This window comes from Dipodomys spectabilis, unplaced genomic scaffold (genome assembly GCF_019054845.1).
Source record: "Dipodomys spectabilis isolate Male_0828 unplaced genomic scaffold, ASM1905484v1 ptg000375l, whole genome shotgun sequence".
NCBI lineage: Eukaryota > Metazoa > Chordata > Mammalia > Rodentia > Heteromyidae > Dipodomys > Dipodomys spectabilis.
In genome coordinates, this window is record NW_024871052.1 from 466,053 (window position 1) to 484,495 (window position 18,443).

Consider the following 18,443-nt stretch of genomic DNA (forward strand, 5'->3'; position numbering starts at 1 on the left):
CTTCCCTGGTTCTCCTCTGTCCCCAGCCTTGAGGTGCCCTGCCCGGCGGGGGGGGGCGTGTGAATATGCAAATGAGAGTCCCGGGCTGTACAATGGCGAGAGTGTGTGTGCCGTTCCTGGGGGGCTGGCTGGTGGCCCCCCACGTGTGGGGGCCTGTCATGTGGAGCTTGTGTCCTGACTCTGTCTTAAGTGCATCCGTGCACTTATACTTGGCCTTATGTACACAGCCTTGCCCAGCCGCCGGGGCGCATAGGGATTTTAGCGGACGTGAATGTAAATAAATTATATATATATATTGCTAACCCCAGTGCCCTGCTCTTCTTTGGGGAAAGAAAAAGTCAGGGCACAAGGGGCAGATGGTCACACACACAGGCTTGTCTGGGAGTCCCGGGTGGGCTGGGCCTGGCTCAGGGACAGCTTGAACCGCAGATCCTTGTCCTGTCGTTCCCAGAGACTTCCTCAGACTTGGGCCTCCTGGGCCAGGCGACAGGCAACGGCGGTGACTAGAGCTGCACCTTTGCCAGACCCGTCCTCCGACTGTAGGAAGGTGACCGCACAACGAGGAGCCAGCTCCCGCACTGTAGCTGCCACCAAGCTAGAGAAGCTGGGAGGGGAAGGGACTAGATGAGCCTGTGGCCAGCCAGGCCTCACACGGCCACGCCTCCCAGGCCCTGGCCACGCCCCCGGGCCCATGACCAGTCAGGCCTCGTCTGGCCACACCACCCAGGATCTGGCCCCTCCTCCTGGTCCTTGGCCACACCTCCCTGGCTCCTGTCATGCCTTCTAAGCCCTGGCCACGCCTCCAGGGCCCCTGATCAGCCAGGTCTCACATGGCCACGCCTCCCGGGCCTTGGCCACACCTCCTAGGTCCTGGCCACGCCCCCAGACCCATGACCAGCCAGGCTTCGTCTGGCCCCACCTCCCCGAATCTGCTCAAGCCTCCCTGGTTCCTGCCACGCCTTCTGGGCTCTGGTCACGCCTCCAGGGTCCCTGATTAGCCGGGCTTCACAGATGGCCACGCCTCCTGGGCCTTGGCCACACCTCCCTGGCTCCTGACACACCTTCTGGGCTCTGGCCACGCCTCCAGGGCCCCTGATTAGCCGGGCTTCACAGATGGCCACGCCTCCTGGGCCTTGGCCACACCTCCCTGGCTCCTGACACACCTTCTGGGCTCTGGCCACGCCTCCAGGGCCCCTGATTAGCCGGGTTTCACAGATGGCCACGCCTCCTAGGCCTTGGCCACACCTCCCTGGCTCCTGACACGCCTCTGGGCTCTGGTCACGCCTCCAGGGTCCCTGATTAGCCGGGCTTCACAGATGGCCACGCCTCCTGGGCCTTGGCCACACCTCCCTGGCTCCTGACACGCCTTCCAGGCTCTGGCCACACCTCCTGAGCCTCGGCCACGCCTCCAGGGCCCGATCCCGCCCTCCCGGGGCCCATGGGCGGAACTCACTGCGGATGCAGCTTGTAGAGGGTCCCGTCCACCCCCACAGACACGGCCAGCTCGTCCAGGCCCCGGTTCTCCCGGATCTTCTCCACCACAGCAGCCACCCCCGCCCCGCAGAGTTGGGCAGCCCTCCGGGACACCGCCTGGCACACCTCCAGGACCATCAGAGCATCGTCAGACGTTAGGGGCAGGCCCAGGGCCTCCAGGATGGCTCGGACCTGGCGCAGGGCCAGGCTGTCGCTGCGGGCCAGGAAGGAAGAGAATACAGACGTGTGGGTCCGGGCATGCGCTCACTTCCTCTCAACACATCTAGTTCTGTTTTGCTTTGTTGGGGCCAGCACTGGAACTTGAACGCAAGGCCCGGCGTCCATCCTTTTGTGTTTTTTTCACTCAAGGCTAGCCCTCTACCACTTGAGCCACAGCTCCACTTCCGGCTTTTTCGTGGGAGATCAGTCTCACAGACTTTTCCTGCTGGGGCTGGCTTTGGACTGCCATCCTAGGCTCTCAGCCTCCTGAGCAGCCAGGATGACAGGGTGATCTACCCCCCCCCCCATTTACCCTCCAGAATGGACACCCCCCCCCCTCCATCTACAGGCCTCATACAGTGGACAGATGGACTCCTTTTCAGTGAAACCTTGGGGTACCTTTCAATCTCAGACAGAAACTTGGTCTTGAAGATGTCTCTGGTCTGAAGGCACTGGGTCACCTGACCCCGGAAGAGAACTCCGAGGCTGGTCAAATGCAAGAGAATATGGCGGACGATCTCTCCCAGGTACATCCCACTGATCATCTTCTCAAACCTGTATGGGTGCCTATGAGTCTCGACACAAGTCAGGTCCCCAGTGCCCACCACCCCTGCCCGGCTCCCCCAGAACACCTCTGCTTGCCGGGATTGATGGATGCCTGGTCCACCCTCTCATCGAAACAAGTGCCAAGCATGCCCAGTGAACCGTCGTCCCCAAAGGCACCCCACTCCATGTTGATACACATGCGGCCTTGATCCCCAGGCACGCCTGGAACGTTCTGGAGCTCTTCCATATAGCAAGCATTTGTTCCCGTCCCTACAGAAAGGCCAGACGGGGTGGAGGCCATTTGCTGATGCAGACAACGCCCTCTCCCAAGCCCTTCCCCCACCAGAATGATGAAAACCCTGCCTCTGTTGCCAGGCAACGGTGGCTCACGCCTGTCAGCCTAGCTACTCAGGAGGCTGAGATCTGAGGATCGAAGTTCAAAGCCAGCCCAGGCGGGAAAGTCCATGAGACTCTTATCCCTGATTAACCACCAAAAAGGCAGAAGTGGAGCTGTGGCCCAAGTGGTAAAGCACCGGCCTTGACTGAAAAGTTAAGGCCCTGAGGCCAAGAGCTAGTACCAGCACCAGAAAGAAAAGAAAAACTCACAATAAAATGTATTTTCTCCTTTCCCCTGTACATAGCTCTTCTTGGCAGGCTGCCCACCCCCCCATACCACCTGAAATTCCTCCATTCCATAGTTTATCTACACACCTACCTGTGCCAGGCCCTAGATTCAAGAAATTCTTGTCCCTGGAAGGCTGCCATGTACCTAGACCACTAAACTCAGGTTTGAGATATGTAGGAACCTTATTTAGTCTCGCTAAACCCTGTCCTTCAGGGCTTCTGTTTCAAATTTTGGCCTACATGTGGGGTCAAAGTCAGTTCTGTCTCTCTGTCATTCTGTCTCTGTCTGTCTGTCTCTGTCTCTGCCTGTGTCTCTGTCTCTCTCTGTCTGTCTCTCTGTCTCTTTCTCTCTCTGTTAACTCTACCTCTTGGAGCCTCAGCTCCACTTCTGCTCTTTGCTGGTTAACTGGTTATAAGGATCTCACAGTTCTGTCTGCCCAGCCTGGCTTCAAAACTCAGTCCTCAGATTTCAGCCTCCTAAGGAGCTAGGATGACAGGCATGAACATCAGCACCCAGCTCAGACTCAGCTCCATTAAGGACCGCCCCCTCCTCTCCCTTCCCTGATCCCCAAGATCCATCCAGCCCCTCCGCTTCTCTCGTGTGCCTTCCTGTCCCTTCCTCCAGCTGCCAGCTGGCCCCAGAGTACAGGCTTAATAAAGACTTCGAATCTTAGACTGGCTGAAGAACCCTCAAATGGCATTGCTCCACCCCCAATTTCAAACCCCGTGATGCGCCAGCAGCCTGCCACCACGCCTTGCTTTGTCTACCCTGCCCTAGGGACCCGGGGACAGACATGGCTACTCCCTGTATCTAAGATGGGGAAGTTGAGGCTCTCGTGATTTGCCACTTAGGTAAAAACCACCAAGCTAGCATTGCCCTGGGATTCCACTACAGAGATGCATTCACCAGATGGGTAAACTGAGGCTCAGAAAGACTCATTGGCTGTGAGTCGGTAGCTGAGCTAGATGAAGCTCTCCCCCCCCACACCCCACCTCCAGGCACTGCCAGCCCAATACAGTGTTGGCTCTGACAGGAACAATGCCACACACACACACACACACACACACACACACACACACAGCCAGAGGAACCTCCGCCCTATGGAATCGACAGGAAGCAGCGAATTATCAGACAGTGGGGGTACGAAAGGGCTGAGCGCCCCCCCTCACCCACAATGAGGCCCATCTCACAACGGGGATCTTCATAGCCGCAGGACATCATGGTCCCTACTGTGTCATTGACAATGGCGACCACATTCAGCTCCACTGCCTGCACACACACACACACACAAAGATGCTGTTAGTTGCCGGGCAACGCGGTCGTCACGGCAACCAGCGCTGGACCCAGAGGTCTCTATTAGAAAGAGCCCCCAGCTCAGGAAACACATGACACTTGGTTTCCCTCTGGGCATGCCGAAAAAACCAACCCCGCAGCAGCTTTGGAAGCAAGCTCCTACCTGTCTGCGGCCGATGGCTTCCCGCAACAGACACACAACGTCTCGGCCCTCACAGTCCGATGCGTTGAAACCCTTAGTCCAGTTCAAGAGAATGCCCTGGGTGGGGTGAAGGAGGAATGAAGCTCTCTGTGCTTCTCCAATGCTGGAGAAATGGTCCCTGCGTTACTGGCCCTGGCTTGTGCTGCCCCTAGGGTCCACGGGGCCCCCCAGGAGACACTCAGTGTGAAGAAACCTATTAAGGATGATTTAAGCTCCTAGTTCACACCTGTCCTCCCAGCTACTCTGGAGGCTGAGATCCGAGGATCGCAGTTGGAGGCCAGCCTGGGCAGAAAAGTCTGTGGGACTGTTATCTCCAATGAACCAGCAAAAAGGCAGAAGTAGAGGTGTGGCTCAAGCGGTCAAGTGCCAGCCTGGAGGAAAAAAGCTAAATAAAGGGCAAGACCCAGGCTCTAAGTTCAAGCTCCAATACCAGCACTAAAAGAAAAAGATTCAACCTACATCTTCTATTATTAGTTCTCAAATGCTCATAAGAGGAGGGTCTGGTGACTGTGAGACATCATTTTTTCTGGAAGATTCGGCCCTTCATAATTAGGAACAAACAGAGCTAGTAAAATGACGGTATTATGCCAACAACACCCCATCTTTTCCCAGAAAAAAAAAAAATGGCAAGAGTCACTTCAAAGAGAGGAATTTTCCAGCACTAGAGCCTTTCCCAAGCAACATGGACTTATTTGTTCCAGGGGCAGGTGAAGGACACGTGGAAAGCCAGACACCCAGACAGGATGAGAAGAAGAGACACTCCTCTATTGTAAGCAACTGGACTTAGTGGTCAGGCCTGGGAAGACAGATCTGTTATTTTTTTTTTTCTTTGTGTGTCTCTGCGGGAGAGGCTGAGCAGCGGGAGAGAGGCCGCCGCTGTCAAAGGAAAATGACAACGGGGCCCACACGGAAATGTTCGGAGATTTTATTGGTTTGGGTTTTTGGGTGGTGGTTGTTAATTTTGCTTTTGCTTTTGAGATGGAAGTGTTTGATGTGTTGCCTAGAATACCCTTGGATTCCTGAGTTCAAGCAATGCTCACTCTCTTGAGTAGCTTGGACTACAGGCATGCACCATTACACCTGGCTAGGGCAGGAGAGTTTAAAAACGGCAATCAACTTCCCCCCCCCCCCCCAATATTCCCATGTATGTCTTTTTCCCATTGTGTACACAGAGCTATGCAGATCCCCACACAGGGTTTGATCTGAAGCTACCTTTTGGTGTGGAATATGAGTGTGTCGGGGGGGGGGGGGCTTTGAACTCAGGGCCTGAGCACTGTTCCTTAGCTTTTTTACTCAAGCGTTCTACCACTTGAGCCACAGCTCTGCTTCTGGCTGTGCCGTGGTTCATTGGAGATCAGAGTCTCACAGACTTTCCTGCCCAGGCTGGCTTTGAACCCTGATCCTCAGAACTCAGCCTCCTGATTTGCCAGGATGACAGGCGTGAGCCACCAGAGCTTGGCTTTCCAGCCCCTTCTCTGAGGCAGGAAGAATGGTTGCTCGCCACAGAAATCCTCGGGGCCAATACTACCTTGGGTGTGCCTATGCTGTGTCGGCATTCCCAGATCCTAACAGAAGGCACACCATGCTGGAGGGAAACTGAGGCTGGCTGCAGACCAGGTCCACCAAGCTGCCCATTCCTCGCTCCCTGAGGCATCAATCCTCTTGGTGGAAGCCCTGGCCTCTTACCTGGTCCAGGCCCAGCTGCTTGCAAGGGAAGGAGAAGGTAAAGCCCAGAGGCAGGCTCCGCCCACTCAGGCCCTGCTGCTGTTGGAAATCCACGATGCAGTCCACGATGTGATCAAACAGCTGTAAGGGGGGGGGGGAAGAGGAGGGTGCACATAGGTCAGGTGATTGTACCTGTAGCTATACCCCACCTCTGACTTCCGGGGCTTGAGCCATTCCATACCTGCTGCCCCGAGCCCTGGGCCACACACTCGGGGATGGAGTAGATGTGGCTGGTGATCTGTACGCCCGCCTCGGTCACACGGACCAGGAGGACCCGGAAGTTGGTGCCCCCCAGATCCAAGGCCAGGAAGTCCCCTCGCTCTGCAGGGCAAAAGGCCCTACGGGTCAGGACACAGCACGCACCGGGCCCCGCAGAGCTCCACCCCCCAGGGCTCCACTCCCGGCTCACCGCTGCCATCCGGGGTGGCCCGGACATAGGTGGGCAACATTCGGAGGGAAGAGGCCTCTCCCTTGAGGCCTCTGGCCATGGCCTCCCGCATCTGCGCCTGCACCGCCACCAGCTGCTCCCTGCTCAACCGGAAGGGTGCCAGCGTCTCCTCCAGCAGGTGGCGCTGGGCAGCCAGACGGGCAGCCACGGCCGTCACCATGGCGACGCCCCGGCCCCCTCCATCCACAGAGGGGACGAAGGACACGTCACATTCGGGAGCCAAGAGCACCACCATGTCCCGGAGGATGCCGTGGAACCTACACAGACACACACCAAGAATATGCCATGCTTAGCCAGGTGCCGGTGGCTCACGCCTGTCATCCTAACTACTCAGGAGGCTGAGATTGGAGGATCGTGGTTCAAAGCCAGCCTGGGGCAGGAAAGTCCATGAGACTTTTATTTCCAGTGAACCACCAGAAAACCAGAAGTGGCGCTGTGGCTCAAGTGGTAGAGTGCTTGCCTTGAGCTGAAGAGCTGAAGGACAGCGTCCAGGCCCAGAGATCAAACCCCACGACCAACAATAATAATAATTAATAATAATAATAATATGCCAAGCTTGGCATCTGGGCACCTGACCCTTAGGCCTCAGCTCTATAAATCAACCCAAACCTGAATGTGTTCTGTACACTGTGCATCTACTACTCGAAGTGTTCCACTCCACAAATAGAAGGCGGCACTTTATTTATTTTTTTATTTTTTTGGGGGATCCAGTTGTGAGGCCTGAACTCTGGGTCTGGGCGCTGTCCCTCAGCTCTTCAGGTCAAGGCTAGCGCTCTACCACTTGAGCCACAGCGCCACTTCCGGCTTTTTTCTTTTTGCTTATGTGGTGCTGAGGAATCGAACCCAGGGCCTCAGGCATGCAAGGCAAGCGCTCTACCACTGAGCCACCTTCCCAGCCCCCGCAGCACTTTATTTTTCCTTGACTGTCTCCTGACCTCCTACAGGGTCCTCTGAGGATTCCACACTCTGCTTGGATTGCTATATTTTCTTTTTTGTGGGGGAAAGGGGGTTAGTAGGTGGTCCTGGGACTTGAACTCAGGGTCTGAGCACCATTCCCTGAATTGGTTTTGCCTGAGGTGAGTACCCTACCACTTAAATCACAGCTCTATTCCTGTTTGGTTTTGTTTTTGGTTGGAGATAAGCGTTCCACAGACTTTCCAGTCTCGGCTGGCTTTGAACCGTGATCTTCAAGATCTCAGCCTCCTGAGAAGCTAGGATGACGGCCATCAGTGCCTGGCTTGGATGGCTGATTGTGCCCACCAGCTGACACAAGTCAGCCCAGCCCATCCTCCGAGTGTGTCTCACACGCATACAGGCTCCCTGCCCCCCACATCCTGCTACTTAATTTAATTCCAGGGTGACATCACAGGGGTCACAGTTACCTAAGGAAGGTCACGAGCCTTGTTTCCCCCACCACACTTTCCCTCCGCTCCCCCACGGCCCCCATCCCCAGGGGGTAACGATCATCTCCCACAGTGTCTTGTGAGTCTCGGATGGAGTTTAACACCGTACCTGGAGTGCTGCTCGAACACGCGGCCTCCCACGGCCACCGCCACTCGGAGCTCCTGCTGTTCTCGGCTGCGCTGGAGACGAACCAGGACTGCCGCCAGGGCGGCGGCGCAGAGCTGGGCGGCTCGGGTGCTCACGGCCGTGCACACGCGCTGCACCAGCTCCGCGTCCCGGGCCCTGGGGCTCAGGCCCAAACCCTTCAGGATGTCCTGGGCACAGGCGGCCCCCGTGGAGGGGCTGCAGTGAGGGGAGAATAATGGGGGGTGTTGGTTTGGATCCTTGGGGACATAGTATCTATGCCCCGCCCCTATCTCTGCCTCCTGCTCATCCCCACTTACTCCTCCATGCAAGCCACGTGCTCCAGGTCGATGCTGCCTGGGGTCAGTAAGGCAGGAGAGGTAGAACCGCCAAAGAGCACGCCACGCTGGGCCAGATGGAGCAGCACCAGCCGCACCAGCTCCCCCAGGTACAACCCCCCAATCATCTTCTCAAACCTGCAGGGAGACATGGCTGGACATGGGGCCCTGCCCAGCCCTCGGCCTGCCCGGCTCTGCCCCTAAGAACTCCCCCAAAGAGGAGTCATCATTCTCTTCAGGGTCCCCACACCACAGGCCTCCCCGGGGACAGGTGGATATTTTTCCCTCTCAGACTCTGATGATTTCAGGGAGCTCTGGGAGGAGCAGCTGAACCCCAGGAAAGCTGGAGACATTTGACTCACCACTCCCCACCCCCCCAACTCGCAACTTGTCAGGGCTGACAGAAGGCCAAGAGTTAAATACTCTGGGTTCTAGCCAGGCACAGGTGGCTCATGCCTGTCATCTTAGCTACTCAGGAGGCTGAGATCTGAGGATTGAGGTTCAAAGCCAGCCCAGGCAGGAAAGTCCCTGAGATTCTTTATCTCCAATGAACCAGCAAAAAGCCAGAAGTGGAGCTGTGGCTCAAGTGGTCTGACCCTCCACGTGGGAGGAAGGGACCGTGAAGCCTTTACACAGGGGGGTGGATCAGAGCAACACCAGAGCCTCCAAACACCCCCCCTAGGCAGGGCACCTCTGGGCACCGGGATTCAGAGACTCGCGGTCCAGGGTAAGGTCAAAGGTGGTCAGCACTGGGCCTAGAGCCGCGTGATCATCGAAGGAGCCCCACTCCACGCTCACGCAGCTGCGGCCCCGGTCCTCATCCAGCACCGCCACGTGCCGCGCCTCCTCCATGTAGCAGGCGTTGGTGCCCGTGTCTGGCAAGGGAGGGTTTTCTCAGGGTCTGCCCACCAGGAGGCTAAGCCCCCACCCCTCCGTCACCACAAATGGCCCGTGGCTCACCCACGATCAGCCCGATCTCACACGGCCCCGCGCCCAGCTCACAGCCCATCATGGTGCCCACGGTGTCGTTCACGACCGCAACCACATCAATGCTGTAGGTCTGGTGGGTGGAGAAGGCGGGGCCATCACCAGAGAGGGGAACCAGGGTAAGGAGTCTGGGGGTGGGGGCAGGCCTGGGGCCTCGTGTGTGTGTGTGTGTGTGTGTGTGTGTGTGTGTGTGTGTGCGCGTGCCAGTCCTAGGACTTGAACTCAGGGCCTAGGTGCTGTCCCTGAGCTTTTTCACTCAAGGCTAGTGCTCTACCACTTGATCCACAGCACCACTTCAAGGTTTTTGCTGGCTCATTGGAGATCAGAGTCTCACGCACTTTCCTGCCTACACCACCAGCTTCAAGCAGTGATGCTCATATCTCAGCCTCTTGGGTAGCTAGGATGACAGGCGTGAGCCACGGGTGCCCAGTGGGGCTTCAGCTTTGATGGCGACATTCAGAGCCCATGGAACATGTTGTCTGCATCCCCCACCCCACCCCCACTGCCCCCCCCACCACGTACACTGCACCCCACTCTCCAGAAACTTTCCTTGGCCAGTGGCTCACATCTGAATTCCTAGCAACTGCGGAGGCTGAGATCTGAGGATCACAGTTCGAAGCCAGCCCAGGCAGGAAAGTCTGTGGGACGCTTATCTTCAGTGAACCACCAAAAATCTGGAAGTGGAGCTGCGGCTCAAGGGGTACAGGGCTTAGGGAAGCTCAAGGACAGCACCCAGGCCCTGAGTTCAAGCCCAGGGACTGTCACTAAATAGATAAATAACGGGATGGTAGCTCCATTTGCCGGAAAGGGAAACCGCAAAGAAAAGCAGGACCTCCGAGAAGCGCCGCTTGAGCTAACCTGGGGCAGCAGCCCAGGCCATCCAAGGCTGCCCCATCCCACCCAGCCCTGCGCTCACCCCCTGCCTCCGAATGGCGTCCCTCAGCAGCTGGACCACGTCCTGCCCTTCCACGCCACTGCACCGAAAACCTTTGGTCCAGGAGATGAGGATGCTCTGGGGACAGAAAACAGGGTCACCTCTGAAGGCTACGGCCTCGGTCGCTCCCCGTCCCCAGGTCCCCTCCATCGTACCCTGTCCAGGCCAGTCTGGTGACAAGGGAAAGAGAAGCTGAAGCCGAGCTGCAGACGCTGACTGCCCACGGGCTGCGTGTCCAGGAACTCACTCAGGCAGCGGGCGGCAAAATCGAAGAGCTGCGGGACGGGGAGGGGGGCGCTTAGCTCCGCCCAGCGCCACCCAGCCCCGCCCCGAAGGGGCAGGGGAGTGCCTAGCCCCGCCCACAGTCGCCAAGCTCCGCCCACCCAGCCCCGCCCCGAAGGGGCAGGGGAGTGCCTAGCCCCGCCCACATTCATCAAGCTCCGCCCACCCAGCCCCGCCCCAAAGGGACAGGGGAGTGCCTAGCCCCGCCTACCGTCGCTAAGCTCCGCCCACCCAGCCCTGCCCCAAAGGGACAGGGGGAGTGCCTAGCCCCGCCCACACTCACCAAGCTCTGTCCACCCAGCCCCGCCCCAAAGGGATAGGGAGCACCTAGCTCCGCCCAGACTCACCAAGCTCCACCCACCCAGCCCCGCCCCAAAGGGACAGGGGGAGTGCCTAGCCCCGCCCACATTCATCAAGCTCTGTCCACCCAGCCCCGCCCCAAAGGGATAGGGAGCACCTAGCTCCGCCCAGACTCACCAAGCTCCACCCACCCAGCCCCGCCCCAAGGGGACGGGGAGGCACTTAGCTCCATCCAGCCCCGCCCCAAAGGGGCAGGAGGACTGCTTGGCTCCTCCCACCTCTGCCCAGCTCTGCCCACCCAGCCTCAGGCCCCAAAGGGACAAGGGGAGCACTTAACTCCGCCCACCCAGCCCCAAGCCCCAAAGGGACAAGGGGAGCATTTAGCTCCGCCCACCCAGACCCAGGCTCCAAAGGGACAAGGGAAATGCTTAGCTCCACCCACATCGGCCCAGCTCCCCCAGCTCCGCCCTAGGCCCCAGAGGCCCTGGGTGATGGCTCACCTGCTGCCCAGGGCCCAGCACCACCTCTTGGGGGATTGCAAACTCCTGTGTTCTGGGCTCTACTCTGTGCCCTTCGGTGCCCGTCAGCGTCACCCACAAGACACGCAGGGAGGCCCCTGTGGCCCCCAGCTCCAGCACCAAGAAATCTCCTTGCTCTAGAGGGCAGGTGGGGTATACAAAGGCACACAGCTAAGCCACTCCAGAGAAAAAGAGGAAAAAAATTCCCCAAAGCTTGAGAAAGTCTGCTTAAAGGAACTTCAGAAATGGTGGATAGGAGCTTGCCACTGAAGGCTCAGGCCTGTCACCCCAGCGGCTCAGGAGGCTGAGATCTGAGGATCGCAGTTCAAAGCCATCCTGAGCAGGAAAGTGAGACTCTGATCTCCAAGGAACCACCAGAAAACTGGAAGTGGCGTTGTGGCTCAAGTGGTAAAGAGCTCAGGGACAGTGCCCAGACCCTGAGTTCAAGCCCCATGATCCACCACAAAAGAGAAAAGAAATGGTAGACAAGGGACAAGGATCTTTCTCCTCCTCTCCGGGAGAATTCCACCCCTCCTCCAGGCCGGGCCACCCATCCTTGTCCATGCCACTCACCAGTGCCATGTGGCGTGGAGCCCACGTAGGTGGGCAGCATCCGAACACTAGGGGCCGGGCCGGCCTGTCCCCTGAGCGCCTGCTCCATGGAGCCCAGGAGGCTGGCCTGGATCTGCTGCAACTGTGTCCTTGTCACCTTGAATTGCTGAAGACACTCCTGCACCTAGGGACAAGCAAGTCAGCACCCACAAGGCAGCCCTGTCGGGGCTGGGCAGATTCCCAAGTCCTCCCAAGTCCTTCAGCCTCCCAAGTAAGCCTCCTTGAACCTCACAGGACTTCCTGGTACCTGCCCACTGGCAGGTACCGCGGCAGCCACATCCAGGGGATAAATGCCACTTCCTCCCTTCTTCCACATGGCTCCTTCTTAGCCTTCACCTCCTCTTTTCTTCTCTTTCTTTTTTGCAGGTACAAGACCAGGACTTGAACTCAGTACCTGCGGCTTTCACTCATTGGCTAGCGCACCCCCTTCCCCAGCCTCCATATCTTCTCTCCTGCTCATTCACTTATTTTTTATTTATTTATTTTTAATTTTCTTTGTGGGTCGTGGGGCTTGAACTCTGGGCCTGGGCGCTGTCCCTCAGCTCTTTAGCTCAAGGTGAGCGCTCTACCACTTGAGCCACAGCACCACTTCTGGTTTTCTGGTGGTTCATTGGAGATCAGAGTCTCACAGATGTTCCTGCCCAGGCTGGCGTTGAACCTCGATCCTCAGATCTCAGCCTCCTGAGTAGATGGGGTTATAGGCATGAGCCACCCGCACCCGGCTCATTCATTTATTTACACTCGGGTCTGGTGAGGCCTTCCACTTATCACTATGATTGGCTCTGCAGTCCCCAGAGCAGAAACCTCCAAATGAATGCACAAGCACAAGAATAAATTTCAAGTACCAATCAGGTGCCCGTGGCTCCCGCCTATCATCCTAGCCACTCAGGAAGCTGAGATCTGAGGACCAAGGTTCAAAGCCAGACTGAAGTCATCTCCAAAAAGCTGGAGGTGGAGCTGTGGCTCCAGTGGTAGAGCATCAACCTTGAGTGATCAAGCTAAGAGACAGCACCCAGACCCTGAGTTCAAACACACACACACACACACACACACACACACACACACACACACACACACACACACACACACACACACACGTTCCAGTATGTGTCTTCTTGACTGTCTTGCAGATTCTGAAGGTGAGATCACCCTCCTAGCTGGTCAGCAAGGCTAGGGAGCAAGTGTTAGAACAAGTGAGAGGGGGCAGACCCCCCCCCCCAGGGTCTCCCCCATGCACAACCTTGATCTCTTGACACTTATTGGGCCCTCCAGGGGGTGGAGAGCATTCCAATCCAGTTCCTTCCATTTTACTGATGAGGAAACAGAGACCGAGACATACAAAACATCTTATATAAGCACCTCCTGACTGAGCATGCGGTAGGTTTCTAAATCTTAGTCAAAATGAAAGAAGGGGAGGAAGGGAGGGAAGGAGAGGAAGAAATTCTGACTCACTTCTAAGCAGCCTCCACCATATGGTTTATGCTGCATAATAACTCCAAAAAGGAGTTCAGCCTAGCAGTCATTGCTGGAGTCTGACTGCAGTAGTCATGTGAGGACACCCGTGCAGGAAGAGCTAAAAGCGGAAAGGAAGAGGCTCAGGAACACAGCTCTGGCCCACTGGGGCTCACTGAAGAGGCTGTGAGTAGAAGGATCACAGTTGGAGGCCGGCCTGGGTAGAGAAAGGTACCCAAGAATCTAGCTCTGTAATTCATCAGCAAAGAGAGCAGGGCTGGAATTATGGCACAGGGGATCGTGTGCCCAGAACTCTCAACTGAAACAAAACAAGCCTTCCCCAAATCAAAACCACAAACAAAGCATAGCTTTGGATAAGAAAACTCCAGGAAGCTGGACATTGGTGGGCTCACACCTGTCATCCTAGCTACTCAGGAGGCTGAGATCTGAGTTCAAAGCCAGGCCTAGGCAGGAAAGTCTATGGAGACTCTTATCTCCAATGAGCTGCTAGAAAACTGGAAGTGGTACTGTGGCTCAAGTGGTAGAGCCTGGGGATCCCTCAGGAGAGAGGTGAACCCGATGTGAGATGAAGTTGGAAAGGGACCACATGGGTGAGACCTCCAGAAACCCTGACCTCCACAGCTTTGAGTCAGCACGGAACGGGAACCCACACTTACCAGCTCCCAGCTATCTGCGGGGTGTGGCGAGGCGACCTGGGGACAGCCCCGGGCCTCCAGCCCAGGCTGCAGTGTGGCCTCCATACGTTCCACAGAAAGCAGCTGACAACCTGTAGAAGAAAAGGGACGGCCGGGTCAACCTCTTAAATCTATCGGCCCTAAGCCAGACCCACAACTTCCTTCTGAAGGGGCTAACAAGGAAGTTGGGGGCAGAATTCACAACTGCTGACCACTGAGGACCCTTTCGTAATCAAGAAAGAGGCAGCGGGTTTCCAGAAGAATGCATGCCCTGGGGGGCCGGGCGGGGGGGGGGGGGGGCTGTGGGAAGGCTGACGTCAAGTTCCAATGTTCATTCATTCGGTCAGGTACTCACATCCATTGGTTTTCGAAATTTCATTTCATTTTGGTGCCAGTATTGGAGTCTGAACGTAAGCCTCCTTCCCCCAAACCTCCCACTTCCCGCTTGGGTCTTTCGCTCAAAGCTGGTGCTCTAGCACTTGAGCCATAGCTCCATTTCTAGCTTTTGGCTGGCTCATTGGAGATCAGAGTCTCATGGACTTTCCTGCCCGGGCTGGCTTTGAACCATGATCCGCAGATCTCAGCCTCTGGAGTAGCTAGGATGACAGGCGTGAGTCACCAGCACGTGGCTCCAGAGCCAGACCTTGGGTGAGTCATTGGTGACTTTGAATTCCACGTTCGTCACGTAGAAAGAAGGAAAGAATAGGAGCTCTCAGAAGGCTTCTGGGAGCGCTCAACAGAACCAAGCTTAGGAGATGCTGTATAGAATAGTGTAGAGAAGATGCAGCTCATAGGCAGTATGCTGGGCCAGCGATCTTGTCTTCACGCAGCTGCATGGTCTCCCAACATGGAGGCCTTACTTTCTTCATCTATGAAATGGGAACATCCATGTCAAAGGGCTGGGAGAGGAGAGGGGGACTATGAGATCAGGAGAAGCAAAACCTCCTGCTCAGATGGCCCTAGCCTCATTCAATGTCTACCAGATGCTGGGCTCGGCTGGGTAGGATGGCTCACGCCTGTAATCCCAGCTACTCAGGAGGCGGAGTTCTGAGGATCACGGTTCAAAGCCAGCCAGGGCAGGAAAGTCCGTGAGACTCTTATCTCCAATAAAAACCACTAGAAAGCCAGAAGGGGTGCATTGGCTTAAGCGGTAGAGCGCTCGCCTTGAACTGAAGAGCTCAGGGACAGCGCCCAGACCAGGAGTTCAAGACCCATGACCAACCAAAAAGAAAAGAGGAAGTAGGAACTAGAGAGCTTATAGTCCATGTGACTACAATTTGGGAGAAATCAGCCTCCTATGACCCTGGGAAGAGCTCTCTCGTGTGACCTTTCCACCCTCCACTCCCTCCCCACTGCTGCCTGATTTTTCTAACAGCTCGTGTTCATACTGTTCATCTCCTATCCCTTCTGATTCCAGTGTCTGCCAAAATAAGACTTTATCATGTGGTCGTCCTCCTCCTCCTCCTCCTCCTCTTCCTCCTCCTCCTCCTCCTCGTCCTCCTGTCCTGGGGCTTGAACTCGGCCTAGGCTCTGTCCTGAGCTTCTTTTGCTCAAAGCTAGCGCTCTAGCACTTGGGCCACAGCTCCAATTCTTGCTCTTTCTGTTCATGTGGTGCTGAGGAATCGAACCCAGGGCTTCATGCATGCTAGGCAAGCGCTCTACCACTGAGCCACCTTCCCAGCCCTGTCATGTGATTCTTAACCTCTATCTTCCCTAAAAGAAGGAAGCAAACTTCAAGTATGATGGTTCCACCTACAGAAAGTCCAGAGCTCTTCACAGTGGCCAAGTCCTCTTGTAAGGCTAGCCTCCGGCTTTCTGATCTCTGTTTAAGTTGTTCCCCAAATCTGAAGGGCTAACCCCATAACCTGGACATGTCTGAGTCACCAGTGCATCTTCTATGGTAACTCTTAGCATAGGTACATACTAATAGTTTGGTGAAATTCAAAGCGGAGGGTGTAGTGGGGCATGCCTGTAATCCCAGCACTAGGAGGATCATGAGTTTGAAGCTAGTCTGGGCTACATATGCAAGACCCTGCCTGAAAAGAAAAAGAGAAAAAGAAAAAGAGAGGAAGGAAGGAAGGAAGGAAGGAAGGAAGGAAGGAAGGAAGATCAGCTGCATGCAGTGGCTCATGCCTATAACCCTAGCTACTTTGGAGGCTGAGATCTGAGGATCATGGTTCAAAAATAGCCTGGGCATGAAAGTCCATGAGACATTTTTGTCAGTCGTAGGGTTTGAACTCTGGGCCTGGGTGCTGTCCCTCAGCTCTTCAGCTCAAGATGAGTGCTCTACCACTTGAGCCACAGCGCCACTTCTGGCTTTTTTCGCTTATGTGGTGCTGAGGAATCGAACCCAGGGTCTTCTGCATGCAAGGCAAGCGCTCTACCACTGAGCTACCTTCCCAGCCCTCCATGAGACTCTTGTCTCCAATTAACCACCATAAAGCTAGACATGAAGCTAAGAATAAAGTGGATGCTAGTCTTGAGTGAAAACAGGAAGAGACAGTCCCCAGGTCCTGAGTTCAAGCCCCAGTACTGGCACCAAAAAGTAAAAAAAGAAGAAAGAGGAGGAGGAGAGGGAAAGGAAGCAGAGGAGGAGGAAGAGAGGAGAGGAGGAGGAAGAAAGGAGGAAGATGAGAGGAAGAGGAGGAGAGGAGTAGGGGAAGAGGAGAGGAGGGGAGGAGGAGCAGAGGAGGAGAGAGGGAGGAGGGGGAAGGGAGAAGAGGAGGAAGAGGAAGGGAGGAGGCTGGGGACGAGGTCTGGGGACGGTAAATGCAGGAATCAAGACAGAGGAAAGTCTTACTTAGGTGTGACAGATGTCTCTATCCTGAGGCCTGAGCTCTTCTCTCCAGAGGTGAAGTTCCACAGCGATCCTGGTTTGTACCCCAAAAGTGAAACTCGGGCATGCCTTGAGTGAAAAACGTCCCCAGGCCCCACCTTCCTCCTCCACCACAGCTTCCTCCTCCCACTGATGCAGGCAGATGCACTTCCTTCCAGGTTTGCTGTAAGGAGCCCAGGGGAGGCCAGGGACCATGGTGTAAGTTGGCCGCTGGGGATGGAGGCCCGACCTTGGAGGTCAAGGGTCCTCTGTGAGGTTGGGAGCTCTGCGGGTTTCACAATCACTTGGAGCGCTTGGAGGAGGCGCCTCGCCCCCCGGAAAGGGATGGGAGACTGGGAAACGCAGAGGGGTCACAGACAACTTTCTGAAATGGGGCCCGTGAGCAAGAAAGAGGCAATGTAGGAGCACAAGAGGAAGAGATGCCGGGCGCCTGCGGCTCACGCCTGTCATCCTGGCTACTCAGGAGGCTGAGATCTGAGGATCCCGGTTCAAAGCCGGCCATGAGACTCTGATCTCCAATGAACCACTCAGAAGACTGGAAGTGGTGCTGTGGCTCAAGTGGTAGAGTTGAGGGACGGCGCCCAGGCCCAGAGTTCAAGTCCCACCACCAACACCCCCCTCCCCCCCCAAAAAAAAGAAAGAGAGGGGACAGCTCACTCTGCAGGCCAGTGGACAGGGCGAGCTGAGAGGCCGAGACTAAAGAGGTCAGCACATGCACCAGCAGGGCTCACACACAGAAGAAGGCGCAACTTCCAGACCGTATGGAAAGCACGGTCTAGGCACACCAACAATTGTCACGTTGGGCAGAGTCTTTAAAAAACTTTAGGCTTCATCAGTGGCAGTGACTGGATGATCAAATATATCCAGAGATCACCAGGCCATCATCCAAATATGACAGAGCCTACAAGATGGCACCCGGATAGGAGCTAACATCGACCACCCTGGGGCTGGGCAGCCAGACCCTCCGGGCTCTGAGCAACTTCCTATAGCCACCGCCAGATGTGCGAGGCCCTCAGTCAGCAATCCCCACGTCTTCCACGTCCTTTAGAACTCTGGGTACATCTTGCAGGCCTCCCACAGACACAGGGCTGGCTTCGCTCATGCTGATTTATCTGGAATGATTCTCCCTTTGGCCTCTCTAGCCTTTTCAACTAATTTGTCCTCAATCTGTTAAATTACAGCTCGGTCAGCGGCAGCAGTAGGAAGCCCAACTCTGACAAGGTCCTCCCGGCCCTGGCCACAGCTGGAAGCCCAGTATCTTGGGTTTACACAACTCAGCTCCCCCCGCCAGGATCTTGGGTTTGCTGCACCGGCTGCATTTACAAGTTCATTAAAAGCTCATCTGTGTCTGTGTATCTACCGCAGGGCCTGTGGATAATGCTTCTTATTCACCTTTGAAGCCTCGGGCCCAGGTTCTAGCCTGACATGGCA

The 18,443-nt window shown here is 56.1% G+C and overlaps 1 protein-coding gene across 1 annotated transcript; it reads right to left on the reverse strand.

The window, feature by feature from the left end:
• Positions 1-274: 274 nt before the first annotated feature.
• Positions 275-17,049, reverse strand: Hk3 (hexokinase 3). The gene is made up of 19 exons (XM_042667090.1): positions 16,977-17,049; positions 14,159-14,268; positions 11,991-12,153; positions 11,400-11,554; positions 10,473-10,592; positions 10,300-10,395; positions 9,357-9,456; positions 9,088-9,271; positions 8,379-8,534; positions 8,044-8,277; positions 6,493-6,788; positions 6,265-6,404; positions 6,045-6,164; positions 4,320-4,415; positions 4,033-4,132; positions 2,325-2,508; positions 2,092-2,247; positions 1,454-1,687; positions 275-604 (listed from the first exon to the last, which is right to left on the reverse strand). The coding sequence occupies exons 2-19, from the start codon at positions 14,240-14,242 to the stop codon at positions 460-462; spliced, it is 2,763 nt and encodes a 920-aa protein (XP_042523024.1). The 5' UTR covers positions 14,243-14,268; positions 16,977-17,049; the 3' UTR covers positions 275-459.
• Between the last annotated feature and the right edge of the window lie 1,394 nt (positions 17,050-18,443).

Excerpts from the sequence above, each read along its gene's own strand:
- Hk3 (XM_042667090.1), bottom strand. The coding sequence starts at position 14,242 with ATGGAGGCCACACTGCAGCCTGGGCTGGAGGCCCGGGGCTGTCCCCAG. Across the intron at positions 8,535-9,087 it reads CTGAATCCCGGTGCCCAGAG|GTTTGAGAAGATGATTGGGG; the intron begins GTGCCCTGCCTA and ends GTCTCCCTGCAG. Across the intron at positions 6,165-6,264 it reads CCCAGGGCTCGGGGCAGCAG|CTGTTTGATCACATCGTGGA; the intron begins GTATGGAATGGC and ends CCCCCCTTACAG.